At 40.8% G+C, this 18065-nt stretch overlaps 1 protein-coding gene across 1 annotated transcript in view; it reads left to right on the top strand.

Annotated features, from left to right (window-relative positions):
• The window catches only part of PIEZO2 (piezo type mechanosensitive ion channel component 2), a 1301103-nt gene that overhangs the window by 952736 nt on the left and 330302 nt on the right, over positions 1 to 18065 (top strand). The window contains exons 29-31 of the mRNA XM_029587157.1: positions 63 to 152; positions 7348 to 7475; positions 9849 to 9920. Coding sequence (XP_029443017.1) covers positions 63 to 152; positions 7348 to 7475; positions 9849 to 9920 — 290 coding nt within the window. The remainder of the gene's footprint in view (positions 1 to 62; positions 153 to 7347; positions 7476 to 9848; positions 9921 to 18065) is intronic.

Genomic DNA, 18065 nt, shown 5'->3' on the forward strand with positions numbered 1-18065 from the left:
TTTACCTTATTTATCAGTAGTATAGAGACTTTAATGTTCTTTCTTTTCTGATGTTAATGTAGAGGTGCAGAACTTTTCCAGGCCACAATTATCAAAGCTGTGAAGGCAAGAATAGAAGAAGAAAAAAAATCAATGGATCAACTGAAGAGACAGTAGGATGATTATTATTATTATTATTACTAATGTTGTTTCAATGGGGTTTTCTATCTGAGAACTCAAAGGGAGGATAACTTTACAACATACGTAAGCACACATATATGGATGTGCCACGCGTGCACATGTATTTTATATCATGCATGCAAATGTGCACACACTATATAAAATATGCAAATATGTGTAAATCTACCCAACAGGATGTTCACATGTCAAAAATTATGCAGCATGTATTTTAAACATAGCCGCATAAGTTTTGACTTTTCTTACTAAATGGTGACAAATATCTGGCTAAGTAGCGCTGTGGTGACTTATCTGGCTAAGTAGAGTTATTTATGGCTTATGCGACTAAGTAAGTTGGCTGGATAGGTAACAGAAAGGTGCTAGGCATATCAGTAAGAGAGACAGATAACTAGCATTTGAAGACTTATCCGGCTATCTTACTTATATAGCGCTTTTTAAGACTTATCTGGGTAAATAAAAAAATTAGCCAGATAAGTGACAGACATCTGCTAGACACACATATTTGTGATCCTAATTTGAATTGTTTACATGAGAAAATTTAACATGCTTATTTTCCTTACCACTTGTCAACTTTTATGTGTGCAAATTATCAAATTTTTAACAGGCATGCATCGAGAAAAGTACCAGTTAAACCAATTAGTCCCCACTTTGCCCAGTTTATCTCTAGGTCATTGAGATCCCCCTGGTTCTTCAGCCAGCACTTCCCCTAGTTTACCCAGACCCCTCACTAGGGATGTGCAGAAGGAAAAAATTTGTTTCAATTTGGTTTGCATTTCACCAGGAGCCAAATTCGTTGCATTACTTTCATAGGGGGGAAAACCAATTCGTTGATCAGTTTTATTCATTTTCCGTTTTCCCATTAAAGTCTATTTTTGGCTGCAAAACTGGGGTTTTCTTATCAATTCTGATGAAACTTCTGGGGAGCAATCATCAGAATGAGAAAAGAGCTTCAAGGTACTAAGATTGTAGCAAAGTGGCACCAAAGTGGCATGAATAGCCTAAGGCACTGTAAAGGGGCAAAGGGGTACCAGGAGTGGCAAGAGTGCTTTAATGTATCCAACATCCTGTTGGGTGCAAAGCAGCAGGGAGAGTGTCAAAAACACACCACAGCTTCAAAAGAGAGCACCGATAACAGTTGCATGAACCCTCGAAGGCAGCACGACAGGCAAAGTGGCAAGACAAGTGGCATCAACATCCTAGAGCACAATGAAGGGGGAAATTAGCAAGCAGAAAGAGTGTCAGAAAAAAACACATGGTGCTGATAAAGGGACAAAGCAGCAGAGAGACTAGCAACAACACACTGAGAAACAAACCATGATAGTGGCAAGAACACCACAAGGAGTAGAGTGAGTCATCGAGCGTATGGCATCAAGGCAGAGTGGCAGAAAGTTGATAGGGGCAAGATAGACTGGAAGAGCGGAGGTAGTCTGGTCCCTGTGGTTTTGATAGGGGCAAGACAGGCTGGCCCGGGGAGAGTTCCCTTTCCTTTGCGCAGGAAAGGGCTCCCTAAACTGGGTTTGCCTCTATCGTGGGGTGTTTCCACTGGCGTCTAGTGAGCTCTCGCTGGTCTTTTAAATCTGTTGGACATAGCAGATATACAAACGAGAATTTTGAAGGCCGAGGCGGAGGAGGTTTCCATGTGAACAGCGGTTCAACATAGGTCAGCGGGTGTTAAGAGATAGGCTGGCTATACCCGGGGAGAGTTCCCTTTCCCTTGCGCGGGAAAGGGCTCCCTAGAATGGGTTGTTGGCCCCTAGAGTGGAGCACAATCCTTCAAGCATAGCGAGTCGAAGTGGAGGAGGTTTCCATGTGAACAGCGATCCAACATGGGTCAGAAGGTGCTAAGAGACAGGCTGGCTACACCGGGAAGAGTTCCCTTTCCTTTGCGTAGGAAAGGGCTCCCTGCAATGGGTTGACCCCCTAGAGAGGAGCGCGAGCCTTCAAGCATGGCAAGTCGACGTGGAGGAGGTTTCCATGTGAACAGCAGTTCTGGTTCAACATGGGCCAACAGGTACTAAGAAATAGGCTGGCTATACCCGGGGAGAGTTCCCTTTCCTCTGCGCAGGAAAGGGCTGCCTGCAATGGGTTGGCCCCTAGAGAGTGGTGGTTCCATTGGAGACTATTGAATACCCAGAAGCTATTAACTAGGGATGTGAATCATGTCCTCGATCGTCTTAACGATCGATTTCGGCTGGGAGGGGGAGGGAATCGTATTGTTGCCGTTTGGGGGGGTAAAATATCGTGAAAAATCGTGAAAAATCGTTAAAAAATCGAAAAATCGAAAAATCGAAAAACCGGCACATTAAAACCCCCTAAAACCCACCCCCGACCCTTTAAATTAAATCCCCCACCCAAATAACTTAAATAACCTGCGGGTCCAGCGGCGGTCCGGAACGGCAGCGGTCCGGAACGGGCTCCTGCTCCTGCATCTTGTCGTCTTCGGCCGGCGCCATTTTCCAAAATGGCGCCGAAAAATGGCGGCGGCCATAGACGAAAAAGATTGGACGGCAGGAGGTCCTTCCGGACCCCCGCTGGACTTTTGGCAAGTCTCATGGGGGTCAGGAGGCCCCCCACAAGCTGGCCAAAAGTTCCTGGAGGTCCAGCGGGGGTCAGGGAGCGATTTCCCGCCGCGAATCGTTTTCGTACGGAAAATGGCGCCGGCAGGAGATCGACTGCAGGAGGTCGTTCAGCGAGGCGCCGGAACCCTCGCTGAACGACCTCCTGCAGTCGATCTCCTGCCGGCGCCATTTTCCGTACGAAAACGATTCGCGGCGGGAAATCGCTCCCTGACCCCCGCTGGACCTCCAGGAACTTTTGGCCAGCTTGTGGGGGGCCTCCTGACCCCCACGAGACTTGCCAAAAGTGTTAGAGGTCAAGCCCTTGTAGGGATGTAAGGCCTGGATGGACAGGACAGCGTTTGAGGTCAAGTCTTTGTAAATACCCAGAATCTATTAACTATACTTATGCACTTCAGCTGATAACAAAGGAACTTGAAGAGCTCTTAGAAATAAGAAAATTGCTACTCAAGTCCAAATCTACAATATCAACCTATGTTGATTTTGTAGTTTACACAGTGCCTCTGTAAACTATGGGAACACAGAGGATGAACTAGAGTGCAACTACCACCAGTTTTCTATAGTACGACAAACATTAATGTTGGCACCTAGGAAAGATTTAGGGAAAATGGCCCATATTATGAAGGTCATGAAAACTATTGAGCCTATGAAATATGCAAGCTCCAAACAAACATCTTAAGTCAGCTTTTTATGTTCTTACATTCCAAATGCTGCAACACAGGAAAAAGAATATTCTGGAAATAAGTGATGCACAAATACATGAAAATGAAATTCAAAATACTAGAACTAAACTCAGACAGGCACAGCATTTGAGGCCAGGCCCTTCTAGGGACGTATGGCCTGGACAGTGGACAGACTGGCACAGCGTTTCAGGTCAGGTACATGTGCTGATATTATCTGGAGCATAGGAGGCAGTTGGAACTGCTGCAAGGCTTTCAATTACTTTTATTCATCTTGCCATTCACAGGAAAATTTTGGAAACCCAAGCAAAGGCATATTTATTTTCAAAAACACTAGCATTTCCATCAACTCTGGTGCCAGCCTTGAGCGGTGAGAGCTCATGATATCCCCTGTCATTGAAAATATACGTTCACTGGACACACTGGTTGGTTAACATGACAGATATCGCTGAGCCACTTTGGCTAGGTGTGGCCAGACCGTGGACTTGTGTGCCCAATATGCCAGTGGATCTGTCTGCATGTCCTCTGTTGGCTCTGAGAGATACCATGTCACTGACATTTGTGCTGGTGTCTCCTTTGCTTGGGTGGGCTGAGAATCCTTCATGCCAGCTGTTTTCTCTCTAGCCCATTCCAGAACAGATGATTTTTTATGGGCAATATGGCTTTGGCATACTGAAGTGGAGGAGGAAGTACTAGCTGTCGCTGACAGAGTGCTGCTCCTGCTTGGGCTAGCATTACTCTCTGAAGTGCCCGCTGTTTCCTCCTCTGCTTCATGCCTAATCTGTCTCTACCTATGGCACTCCTGTTCACGGACTTTTACTAACAGCAGACCCTTCACAAATAGGAGACAATCAGACTGTAGGGCGAGTTTCCCTTTCACACCGGAATCACAGACTGTGGTGATCATGTATGTGTGGTCTTCTGTTAAAGGTCTTAATCTCTCTTGCACCTGCTTCTGCAAAAAGTCCAGACAATGCAGCACCTCTGCTGTCATTCCCTCTTCATGTTTAAAGCCCTCCAAATTTTCCTCCAGAAAATTAACTATAGGGATGATGTCAGCCAAGGTGGCACTTCTGGAACTCAGCCTCTCCGTGGCATCCTTGACGGCTTCAAAGAGCACCACTGTCCCAATATATGTGAGTCTGCAAAACTGCCCACAGATGCAGTGCCTTGATGTACACTACAACTGGGACCGCTGTATGTGCACACAACAAACTTGTAACTACAAAAGAGGCCTACTGGGGATTTGGATTAAAAGAGCACTGCTGTCCAAATATATGCGAGTCTGCAAAACTGCCCACAGATGCAGTGCATTGATGTACACTACAAGTGGGACCGCTGTATATGCACACAACAAACTTGTAACTACAAAAAAGGCCTACTGGAGATTTGGCTTCAAAGAGCACTGCTGTCCTAATATATGTGAGTCTGCAAAACTGCCCACAGATGCAGTGCAGTGCCTATACACTACAACTGAGACTGCTCTGTGTGCACAATTCCTAGTGATGCAGCTTCTTTTTTGAAAATACCAACTCACACTATCTCCCACCCACACCCTGCCTGTGCCTGCAACTACCTACCCCTGGGGGTAAGATAAGCAGCAAAATGCCACTTCTAGCAGCTTGTCTCAGTGGGAAAGATAGAGAGACCATCTGAGATCAATAAATAAAAGTGCAGTCAAAAAAAAGCCTGGCTGGTTGGCACTGCAGCAAAATCGAACAAATTTCTTTTTCAATGGAAAATTCTATCAAAGTAGCTAGGAACTGAATACAGATTTGAGACACTCAGACTAGCTCTGAGTAAAGCCACCATCCCCAGACCACCTTCCCGGATCACCCTGCAAAGAAAGAGCGTGGCACGCCGGATGCGTAAGGTATAAATAGTGCAGCATTATCAGAAACAGCGTCACAGAGTACTGAGTGAGTGGTGATTGGCTGCATTAGAAAAATGCTTAGCTCTGATAGGTTGCATTCTCATCTCCTTGCCAACCTGTCAGACCCACTCTTTGACAGGGCTGTGAGGTCACTTATGACTCACAGGAAAGGGCTGGTTTTTCTTATGGATACTCCCACATGGCCTTCTCCTATTTCAATCGGCCGCTAAGAAATAACTGTAAACCAAAAGAATGAAACTAATATGATATGTTTTATTCCTATCATGTGACAGGGGGACCGCCATGCATTTCGCGAACCCACAAATACAAAGAATAGTGACCTATGCGTTGCGGATTGCACATTCGTTGAAAACGAATGCACATCCCTACCCCTCACCCAGTCAGTATTTACCTGTAAAGAATTATATTCTGATTTACAACTGATAATTAGCAGGCGTAAATATGCGCAGATAACAGTGGTATACTTTACTTTCACAGGTTATGAAACAGCAATTTATAGGCTTAAATGTTGGCCCTGGACCAGAATGCCCCTGGCTCGCCCCTTTTTCATATGAGGAAATTTATTTGCACAACATTACTTGAACATGTATGTTTGAGGTTTATAAAATAGTGCTTGCATGAATATGCAGTACTTGCGTGCACATGTGCTCATTTATTCGCATGCAGCTCTTTTAAAATACACCTCTAAGGTTTTCATCATTAAGTTATTTTGGTCCTCTGAAATATGCTTACAAGTTTTAAAGGAAAAATTACATTTTTTTTTTAAGTAATTTGTTTCAACTTAATTTGTGGAGATAAAAAATACTTTGCTGAGGTCAAGTGAAGCCCTGTTAGCATTGATTCTGGAAACCGAGTGTCATTCTTTTGTACAAAATAATAAATGAAACCTGAGTTAATCAAATGGAATAGTTTTGTTGTATTCATGATTGCCACTTAAGAAAGAAATGCTTAACCGGAATGAAGATCAATTTGTGTTTTCAACTTGGTCATTTAATAACAGTATTTAATTACGTTAAGATATTTTTCCAATCGCAGCAATGTTCTATTTTAAGTTTATGCTGTACATTCTAAAGGGGAACAAATATACTCATTTTATTTGGTTTGACCCACTGTTTTCTCCAGTATTTGAATGTATTTGCTAATGGGATGTGCAATCATTTTTCCCAAATTAGGCAATGTCAATGATATTGCCTAATTTGGAATGGTTCAGGAGAACCAAAAAACGATTGAATTTTTTCCAAAATTTCAGAAAAAAATCATTTTTTAGTTAGTGCGCGCTAACGGGAGTTAGTGCACTAATTCCTTTTAGTGCGAGCTAACTCCTGATAGTGTGCACTAACTCTTCCAGGTTAGTGAGCACTAACCCAAAAATCAGGGCCCCCGAAAAAAAAATCCCGGACTGTGGGAAAAACGAAATTCCTGCGGGGGGGGGGCCCCAAAACGAAGCCTGACATGAAATTTGTACCCGAAGCACATCTCTAGTTGCTATAGCCTGCTTTAGATGTGGATAGCTGGTTTGGTCACTTTTGAATGATATGGATAATCTTAAGTTAAGTCTTGTTCTTCTATTGGAAGGTATTAGCAATACAGCTCTCTCTAGCTTGGTTTTCTAAATTGGAATCTGCCATATATCTATCACTAACTTGCAACATCATACTACAGTATTGCTGGTCCTTACAGAGCAAATATTTTGATTGCTTAGCTTTAATCAGAATTAAAAAGCACAGAGGTATAGGAAATAAAGGATGGAACTTCAAGAAAGGTGCATTACTTTCAGTCACGATAGCATGAGACAACCTAAAGAGACACTTTGTAAATCCAAGGATAATGCTTGTGTGATTTGGTTAAAGTAGAGATGGATCTATGTCATTCAAGAAGTGATTTTCGTGATCAAAAGTGATGGAAAACTGTAGTAGAGGTTAGAATTTGTAGTGGGGCTGATGACGAGCAATTTATTTTGTGTACAGTGTGAAACAGTATTATAATCAACTGATTATGCTTAATTGTTTCCTTTTGCTAGGATGGACCGCATCAAAGCCAGGCAGCAAAAGTATAAAAAGGGGAAAGAAAGAATGCTGAGTATGGCCCAGGTATCAGCTGAGGGACAACAAATTCAACAAATTCAAAAGCATGAAGATGATGATGAAGGTACCACTTGACGTTTTTCATGGTGTAAATGTACTACATTTGAAATGAGAAATATTGGTTTAGAATTTTAGTAAAGTTAATGGTATGAGTGTATAGTTTTCTGCCAATAATGTGTTAAATTCAAGCAATTGTGAAAACATATGCTTCCTTTTACAGCAATGTGTTTATTATGAATTTGTAACAATCATTGCTATGTGTGTAATTTTTTATCTCCATTTAGGCCTTAATCACAAACTTTTCCCACCATAGACACAGAGTGGGAGAAAAAGCCTTAGGAATTAGAATTTTAGGGATCTATATACTAAACTGTGTTAAGTCTGCCTTAATGCAGACCCCCACACACATGGTTCACATTGTCCGTGTTTTATGCTCTATAGTATATTGGTTTATTGGGTAATGAATTCACCGCTAATGCCCATGTTAAAATCAGCGCATTAAATTGTGTTAACGTAACGGCATATTTTAACGTAGACCCCTTATTGTTTTCCACAATCATTGTCTTACAGCCATGGGTACTGTTTAGGAAATCTCCATCCAATTTTTTATCTAGGTAAAAAACTGTAGAAAATTCAGCCTAATTAATGTCATTAGGTAATAATGGTAAGGGGGAGAGAGGAAGGATCTTCAAAACAATTTTATTTGAGATGTATAGTGCAATAGAGGATTTGAAATAATGGCATGATTTGGCGGAATGAGACTGCACTATACAGGGCCATCCTTTTCAGCTGAACAGCTTTGCTTTGACCCTGTCAGATCAGTGGGAGGTAACATCTCCAAGATCAGAGATGTCTTTTTGTATCTGTTAACATTCAGTATTTGATCAAAAATACATCAAAATAGATTTAGTAGGAATATTTGCGCTACTGTGCTTTATATGTACATGCAGAACTATTTGAAACATTTACATTTTCTTAGCACCAACAGCGGGTCACAAACTTTTCATCATGACTGAGCTCGCCCCTTTCTCAGGCAAGCCAGAATATTGTTGTTCTAGTACAGCCTGTACCAGTGAAGGTTCCAAGTACTATTTGCTGTTTCTAAAAGTAGCCTATCCTATTCTACAGTGTTTTATGCTGTGCTTTATTTTTCCAAATGCTAATAATTTTATAGCTAATGAATAAATGTTTCCCTCTGCAAAGGCAAGTGGTAACAGATGAATGGATACTTTGAGGTATTCATGTTCTAAATGGTGTCTAACAGGGATGTTAGCAATCTAAAAGGACTATGTATGTAGCAAAATGCATTAAAATAATCCATTAACACATGTTAACACTCCAGTTTTAACACATGCATTAGCAGGACTAAAGACTTTAGGACATCGGACAATAAAATTGAGTTTTGCATTAAGTAATGTATCTGCGTTAACATCACCATTACTGCAAAATCTATCAGAGGTGCGGTTAAGCCTTTGTAATGTAAATGCTGGTGTGTTAGCTAATGCAAATTGCACTAACCTGCATTAAACCAATTAGCATATGTGTATCTAATTAGCTTATTTTAATATTTTTGGGTTAGTCTGTGTAATGTGCACATTATCAATAACACTAAAATGTGTTAACTATTACAAGCATTAATGTGAGCGATGGAATGTTTACACACTTTAGTATGCAGACTCCTAAGTCTGTTGTGTCTTTCTAAATGTGTTTGCCCTCATTTCAAACACTTTCTCTTTGAGGGAGGTGGAGTGGGGAAGAGCTAGAATTATATCAGCCAGAGAATAGTTTCAATTAAACATTGATAAAATTATGATTTCTAAATGCAACTGAGTGGCAATTAGTAGACAGTATTCTAAAGGTTTCAGTTGGATGGAAAAACCATGAAGTTTGTTAATGGCTAGTGAATGTTTGACTGCTACTCTGTTCATTTTAACAATTCCAAGTATATAATGTGAACCCAGTGAAAATGTGTTTTAGTTCTTGAAGCAAAATGTTTTGTAACATTGTATGACATCATTGACATGCTATACTTAGAGTTAATCAGTTGCCAACTGGCTCTATACCATCTTGACAGACTGACCCTGAGCTAGTTTTACCTTACTGCATCTAGTATGGGCTCACAATTCAAATTTGTCCAAGAAAAGCAGAACCACAAGTTCAGCGATGCAGAAGGGTGAAACTAGGTCTAGGTCTATCTGACCAGAAGGCACTGAGTCACTTGGCAGCACAAGCCACACTGAATTTTGAATGTTGCTGTAAAAATAACTTCATACTGTACACAAATAATTTTGCACTCGGCTGACAATTTTATTTTTTGTGGTACAAGATATGTATTTAGAAGTAATAATTAGCATTGACTGAGGTTTTAGATTGAATGAGGTATTAGAAACGTATTTCTTACTTTGTAAAATTAATATTTGGACATATTTTATTTTAGGAGAAGCAGACAAAGAGAAAGCCAAGGGCAAAAAAAAGCTGTGGTGGCGGCCTTGGGTTGATCATGCTTCCAGTAGGTTTTCTCAATCATCTGTCAAATACATGAATTTAACCCTTATATCCTTGACCAGAATTAAGGCAATTTCATGACTTGTTTGTTTTATGCATGATTTTATTATTGTGACTCAATAGAGGGTCTGAGTGTATAAACCAAAGGATTCTTGCTTAAAAAAAAACCCAAAATAAATAAATAAATAAATAAATAAATAAACAAGAAACTTGAGGGCCTGATTCACTAATGTCTTTTCACGTGCATATAGATCTTGAGATTTCTGGCAGTTGCACTGGCATTATATTATTGAAAGAACTGACAAAGACCTAGAGTACAAAATCACTGTGGGTTTTGCAATGTGAGAGGGGGTTACAGCTTTGAAACCTACCCTCGGTGAGACAGTGCATGTAGTTATATGACTTTAACTTCAGGGCAAGCAATCCCCTGCCAACACATGCTGTGGCACTAAAAAGAATCAACATGTGGTTCCCATGCATCAGGAAAGCATTTATCCTCTGCTTTGATCTTGCAGTATAAATTGTTCCTAGTATAGGATTAAAGGCACATTGTATTCTAATTCATTTTGCAGTACTGAAACTAATAACAATGCACAGAAAGACTAGGTTAAGCAGTTTGCTTAGGTCAAAATCCATGCAATAGCCTTGTGTCGGTTCAGTAGAGGAGAGAAATCTTTTTTTTTTTAAAGTGGTATGAGAAGAAAAACGGGGTGTGCAGAAAATTGGAGGACTGTAGTATTGTTCATTCTGTGTGCTTAATCCCATGCCTTCAAAATGTGCATTGTTCACCTTGTCAGTGTCACTGTCAAGATACTGTCGCTTTACTTGGTAACAAGAGTAAGGTGTTCTAATGCCTTCTACTTCCTAAAAAATGGTAAAGTGCAACTTCAGAAATTCCTCGGCCCAGCATAATTGGCTTTTTACCCATTGAGCACCACCTTGATAGCTACACTCCACCCTCTTTATAAGGCACTGTTTCTAGCAAAGCTACAGTACCTTGGCTCCTGAAATCTGTGAACTCCAATACAATTACCCTCATTATAATAATGCCTCTTTAGAACACTGAAAATGCTCGGCTCCCAAGAATGGTGTTATAAAGAGGGTGCAGTGTATTAAACAGTCAAGCCCCAAGAATATTGTATGTTGAATGGGAAAGGGATCCAATGCAATCCAAACTCCATGCAATGGTATAAATAAAGACATAGTACAGGGGTAGGTAACTCTGGTCCTGGTATACCACAAATAGAGATATGCATTTGTTTGAAATGAAATAGGAAATATCAACAATATTTCCTATTTTGTTTCATTATATTTTTAAAATGAAACGGAAGAAATCCCAACAGAATTTAGTTGTTTTACTTCTGTTTCATTTTAAAAATATATATATTTTAAAAACCTCCTGGCCCACCAATTACCTCCACCCCTACTCCCACCTCATTCCCCACTTACTCTATCTACGGGGATCAGGATGGGCAAGTGGGATGCCACTCAACTGCTTCGATGAAATCCACATACCAGGCAATGGCGCAGCTGACCAGTGCCATACTATGACGCTTAAAATGGCAACTTTTCAAGGTCGGCCAGCCGACCCTGGGAAGTCACTAATGTAAATGTCATATTATGGCACTTGGCTGGCTGGTGCCATTTTAAACGTTATAGTATGGCACTGGCCAGCCATGCCATTTTTTGCTATGTGTATTTCATCTGGGCAGAAGGTGAATGAGCCTCTGTCTTGCCCAACCTGACCCCCGCAGATGGGGTAAGTTAGGGCCTAGGTGGTTCCTGATCCCGGGCCTTTTTTGATACAGGCAGACCTGGGGAGGTCCCATTTTGGATTTATTTTTTGTTTTTGTGTTTTAATGTTTATTATGCATCTGAAAAGAAACAGAAACAAAATAAATATTCAACAAAATGAAATCTAAGGAAAAAACCCCAAAACAGAAAAAAAAAAAGGAAATTAAACTTTTTAGGCTGCACAGCTCTGGTTTTCAGGATATCCCCAATGAATATGCATGGGATAGATTTGCATGCACTGCCTCCATTGTATGCAAATCTCTCTCAATCATATTCATTTTGGAAATCCTGAAAACAGAACTTGCTTGCAGCACTCCAGGTCTGGAGTTGCCTATCCCTGACATAATACAACCAAATACTAATCCGCTTGTTGGACTAAGTTTAGCAGTTTAGATATTTGTGGCTGATCAGTTATGAGCTTTGTATCTTCTCTGCTTGCCCCATTCTTCTACATATCAATTACTATTTCAATTTCAAATTTCATTTCAGAGGATATGAGGCTTATACCTAAAACATGAATTAATAAAAACAAAATACAATGATAGAAGATGTAGTTTTTTGCCATGTGTTTTTAGCCATTCTGTGTGTTTTCTGTAATAATTATGCTCATACCCTCCAAAAGTAATTTACATTGCATGCTCTTTTCTGTGAATTTACAAGAAAGCTATGCCAACATTCAAGTTTTTCCAAAAGGCACTTGATCAAATCAGGAAGACCTATCTTTTTCTAATAGGTGTGAAAAATAAAAATGCTGTCACTTTTAATTTCCTGAGAAAAAAATGTCATCTTTCATTTTCATTCAGTTTCAAAATTCTGGGTGCAGAAGAAATTGAATGAGTTCTCTTATTCACTAAACACCCTATTCATTAACGATGTTTCCCACTAACTCAGAGAAAATCATTCATAAATACCGTGCTGGGAGCTTCCATGGTAACAGATTGTTTAAAAATAACTCTTAATGAATAGGGCCACTGATTGTTAAAATAGTTTTTGTGTAAGTATTGACCCTAGAGTGGGTACGATCTTGAGACATTTCCATTTCACCCTCATTATGATCATTTTCTTGGACACCGGGCATTTTAGTATTTTACTAAGTGTGCATTGTTTATGGAATTTCATAATGCAATAATGCAGAACCTTATACATAGTAACACATCTAAAATTAAATGCAGAGAACAACACCGAGATATTAACAAATCAAATGTGTCCCTAGTTTGACATTGATGTGTATATGTAAGGATGCATTATTGCTGTTCAATCATACCCCTTTTATTAAACGAATAGTTTATACAGGCATAATAATTGGATTATAGTATTGCAACCTTGTGTTCTGTTGTAAACTTTACAGAGATCCAAAAATGCTGTATCTGTGCAAGATCATGCAAAACCTTTGGGTTAATCCTGATTTGCAGTTGCCAATAGTGGTATTTTAGCACTAAGATTATCTTCAAGATTGCTTCAGGGTCTAATCATGTGAAATGCTTTATGCTACCCAAACTCGGAGCTGACTGGTCAGATCAGTATATTTTTTTTAATGCATGGTCAAATATTTCTATCTGTTTCAAGCTAGCTTTTAGTCTTTTAGGACTGAATTTTCAAACCTCTTTATATATGTAAAGCCTAATTTTAAACTCATAAGTGACTGCTCGTACTTTTGACATGCAGTGGGGAGAGACACTCTAGGAGTGGAGTTGGGACATTTTGCATACTTTTGTATTTTAAGAAGTATGGGGCAGATTTTCAAAGGGTTACGTGTGCCAAGCCTATTTTGCATAGGCCTGGTGACGCGTGCATGTCCTGGGGGTTTGTGAAAGGAGTGGGGCAGGGGCGGGGCGAGACAGAGGCCCCCAGCACAGCGGCTGTGCCGGGGGATCGCTCACCGGCACTCGGCCGGCGCGCGCAACCTACGCCTTCCTGGAGGCAGGCATAAATAACAAAATAAAGGTAGGGGGGGAGGATTTAGGTAGGGCTGGGGGTGGGTTAGATAGGGGAAGGGAGGGGAAGGTGGGGGGGGGGCGGAGGGAACGCCATCGGGGTTCCCCTAGGGCTCGTCGCGCGCAAGGTGCACAAGTGTGCACCCCCTTGTGCAAGACGACCCCGGATTTTATAACATGCATGCGGCTGCGCGCTCATGTTATAAAATCGGGCGTACATTTGTGTGCGTCGGGTTGCACGCACAAATGTACGCCCGCGCGTACGTCTTAAAGTCCGGCCCTACGCCTTTATGGAGGGCCTAACTTTATTGAGGGCCTAACTGAAACAAGTTAGGCCCTCAATAAAGAAGGCATAACTGTGCAGGTGAGTTTGTGCACGTAGCTGCCAACTTATTGCAGCAACTTTCAAAGCAAACTTATGCTCAAAAGTTTACTTTGAAAACTCAGGATGAAGTCTGCATTCAAATGTACACACACAAACTTTAACCTGGATGCACACGTTTACACCTGCTTAGGAGCAGGAGTAGATGTGTAAACCATGCACATCAAGAGGTAGATCTTCAAAACTTACGCGATTGCGTACTTTTGTTCGCGCCACTGGCGCAAATAAAAGTACACCAGATCTTATAAGATACGCACGTAGGCGCGCGTATCTTATAAAATCCGGGGTCGGCGAGCGCAAGGCTGTCCAAAATCGGCAGCCTGTGCGCGCCGAGCCGCACAGCCTGCCTCCATTCCCTCCGAGGCCGCTCCGATTTCGGAGCGACCTCGGAGGGAACTTTCCTTCGCCCTCCCCCCACCTTCCCCTCCCTTCCCCTACCTAACCCACCCCCCGGCCCTATCTAAACCCCCCCCTCCCTTACCTTTGTTGGCAAAGTTACGCCTGCTTTCAGCAGGCGTAATTTTGCGCGCACCGGCCGGCTGCCCCGCTCCATGTTCCAGTCCCAGGGGCTGTTCTGGAGGCCACGGCCACGCCCCCGGAACGCCCCCGGGCTGAGGCCACACCCACATCGCTGCCCTCGAAACCCCACGTAATTACGGCACGCCCCCCCGACACGCCCCCGACAGGAAGCCCCGGGACTTACGCACATCCCGGGGCTCTGCGCGCGCCGGCAGCCTATGCAAAATAGGCGCACCAGCGCGCAGGGGTTTTAAAATCCGCCCCCAAATGTATGAAAATCAAAAGTATGCATGTAAATGGTTTCCCTGCCCCATCTCTGAACCTGGGAATGCCTCTTTCAAGTACGCATAGAAGTATGCGCAAAATTGATTCCACACATACTTTTACACACACAGCCCCCACAGTCATTTTCAAATGTCCATGTACTAAATGCTTTTGAAAATTACCTCTAAAAGTTTATTGATTAGAAAGTTTGTGAGTATCTAGTTTTTTTTATTAGAATCTTTTTGGACAGTGTATCCGTGCTGAACATTTTTTAATGGAAGATTGCGGAATATAAGAATATATAAATAAATAAATAAATAAATAAAATAAAGTCAGCCTGTATTGGCTCAGCAAATTTATTTATTGTATCAAACATATATATAGATCTGGTAACTTGTACTTCAACAGAACAAAGTAGTCAGGCTTTTATTATGAAATATATATGTGTATAAATGCTTAAAAATGATTTCCCAAACACAGGGGTATGATTGAATTGAATTTTAGCTAGTGTTATTTTTGTAGGGTCTTATAATGAGGGTTAAATTTTACATTGTTTTATGTGTTTCTCTGTATCACCTTATTCAGTATGTGACTTTTAAGGAAATGTTGCTTCAAATCTTTCAGCTTACATCAAGACATTACTTTAACAGTCCTGTATGCTGGAGAAAGTAATGTTGTGCCCTTAATTTTATCTTGCTTTTTGTCTTATTTTTGTTTCTTTAATTTTATTATTTTCTTCATTCACTTAGGCCTGTTACCTTATAAAAATCGACAACACTTCTGTTCAAGGATATAAGGCACACTTCATTAACTGCATACTAACAGACTGCATTGTATGGAGGCTTCAAGTCCTTTCTCAATTCACAGGCATAAATTCAGCACTTTTATAGATAAGTTTCATCAGGAATCAAGTGATTCATTTCAAACTAGTCAAGGTTTTCCATTGCCCTCTAGAAGTATGAGTATTTTAGCTTAAATTAATGGTAAGGTCCCTTATTTGTCCTACGACTATCTGAACAGTCCCAAACCAATTTTATCTGATAAAACAGTAAGGTAAGAGGGATTTATTTCTTAGCAAAAAAAATAAATAAATAAAAATCCCCTGGGAAGAAAGCTTGAAACTTTTTTACTGTAGGTTTTCAAGGAAAGCTATAATAATCAAATTAAATGATCAATGTTGACCAGTCAGGCAAGTTCATACCTGACTATTTCACAAATTTTTTCTGTGTTATCCATTTAAGATAAATTGATGTTATCCATTTTGTGCACAGAATCAATGAAAGGGTGACATCCTGGGAGGGAGGGGTTTCTGGCACTTAATCCAAATGCCATTACCATAACTGCTGGGTGATTTTACTGTGATAATACAAGAAAAATCATTTGGAATATAACAAACTGACCATCATAAGGGCTCAAACTATTGTGAAGCACAAGAGGACGAGTATTCTCATATAGGTACACCTTGCATACTGAGTAAACCGGTGCCTCTTATCATCATTGACCTCCTATTTATACAGAGAGTCCAAAACCTGTTTAGAGTCGAAGAACAACTTTTTTTAAAAACTATTTTTTGTAGTACAATTAAACAACTTACCTGCAATGACATTATCTAGACCAGTTAATCTTATATGCAAGCACACAACATGCGTCACATTTCAAATCCTGTCTTCTTCAAGGGCACATCTCCTTACAAATGCTATATAGCGTTGCACTTTCCCAAATCCTCTTAGCCATGGCTAAAAGCACCCAAACCATTGCAACTTAAAAGTCAGATGCACTTGGGACGTGTCCAATAAGAATACACTGTTGTTTACCTAGATTCAATCCCTGCTATATATGAACACATGGGTCAATCAAATAGTTATGTAAATTTGGAAAAAAAATATTAAAACAGCATGTGCCATTCTATTTCCTCAGTGAGCCCTGCCGGTGTACCTATCTGCAATGTTTACAATCCAGTTCTGCTGTAATTAAGATGAGATTCCTTGTCACCTCCCCTTAAAGAGAATGCATTTGTTCTAATATCTTCCACCATAGCTGTTTAAATATATGCAACTGATCTATGCAATGCTGAACTAATGGTGCATTCAGCTTTCTGATCTTAATACAACTCCAGTGTTCAACAAGCCTGGTCTTAATAGCTTATTTAGAATGCCCCACATATATTTTTAAACATGGACATATTATGATGTATACTCCGAAATTGGAAGCGTAGTCTGTCACTGTATGGCTATAGTAGCTGACCAGATGTACACATTCAGTACCTGAGATGGTAAACTCAAGGGCTATGGGTAGGAATTAAGTTGATAATTGACTATTCATCTTCCATTAAAGCCGTATGTATTGTCTCTGATGTTAGGACCATGGGAATATGCTATCACAGGTATTTCTTGAAATATATTGTGCTAAGAACGTACTGACCAATGTCTATATATTGAAATGGCAATGTCTCCTGCTTTGTCTGTATACTGTAACACACAGTGCTCTAAGCCTAGCACACAGGTTAACGAGCACTCGGATGTGCATTTTGGAAGTGCGTCCATAACCCCCAATACAAAAAGGGGATCAGTGCGACCAAAACAAGTCCAAATCACATGTAGCTAATAACACTTCTCCCATGTAAATTCCATGTAGAGGAGGCTATTACCGCGCAATGCAAAAAATCCCTGGGCACCCGAAGTGCACTTTTTAACCCATCAAATTTCATGCCTGCCCAGAGCAGGCATAAAGTCTTCCTGTGCATCAAGGGTTCAACTTAAAAAAAAACAAACCTGCTTTTCTGTGGTTCCTCCTACTTAGTATGATCGTGAATCACAGAAAGCAGCTCCATGCAAAAAAAAAAAAGTCTTGACATATAAAAAAAAATTAAGGAGCGCACAATATACACTCACAACATACTGCAGGATAAAACAGACACTCATAAACTGAGCATCCGTTTTGGTAACCTGCACACACAGGGCACTTAATTTATTCACTTCTTCACTTACTGCCGATTGGTCCATTCACTGTCACATGTCAGTTAAAGGAGCAATCCCTTTTCAGAAGGATTATCAGTGAAAAAGACCAATTGGAAACAGCTCTGCCAAGGGTGGGGTAGGACCTCTAGCCAGGCTGTTGTAGATGCACACATTTCTCATGGGTGCCCGATGCAGAGTGCTAGGGATGCACAAATTATTCATTCTCTGTACGTATCTGGATCTGTCCAGACCCTGGGTTATGTCACCAATGCAGCAGAGGGAGACAGAGAAAGATTCTA

This window comes from Rhinatrema bivittatum, chromosome 2, assembly GCF_901001135.1.
Source record: "Rhinatrema bivittatum chromosome 2, aRhiBiv1.1, whole genome shotgun sequence".
NCBI lineage: Eukaryota > Metazoa > Chordata > Amphibia > Gymnophiona > Rhinatrematidae > Rhinatrema > Rhinatrema bivittatum.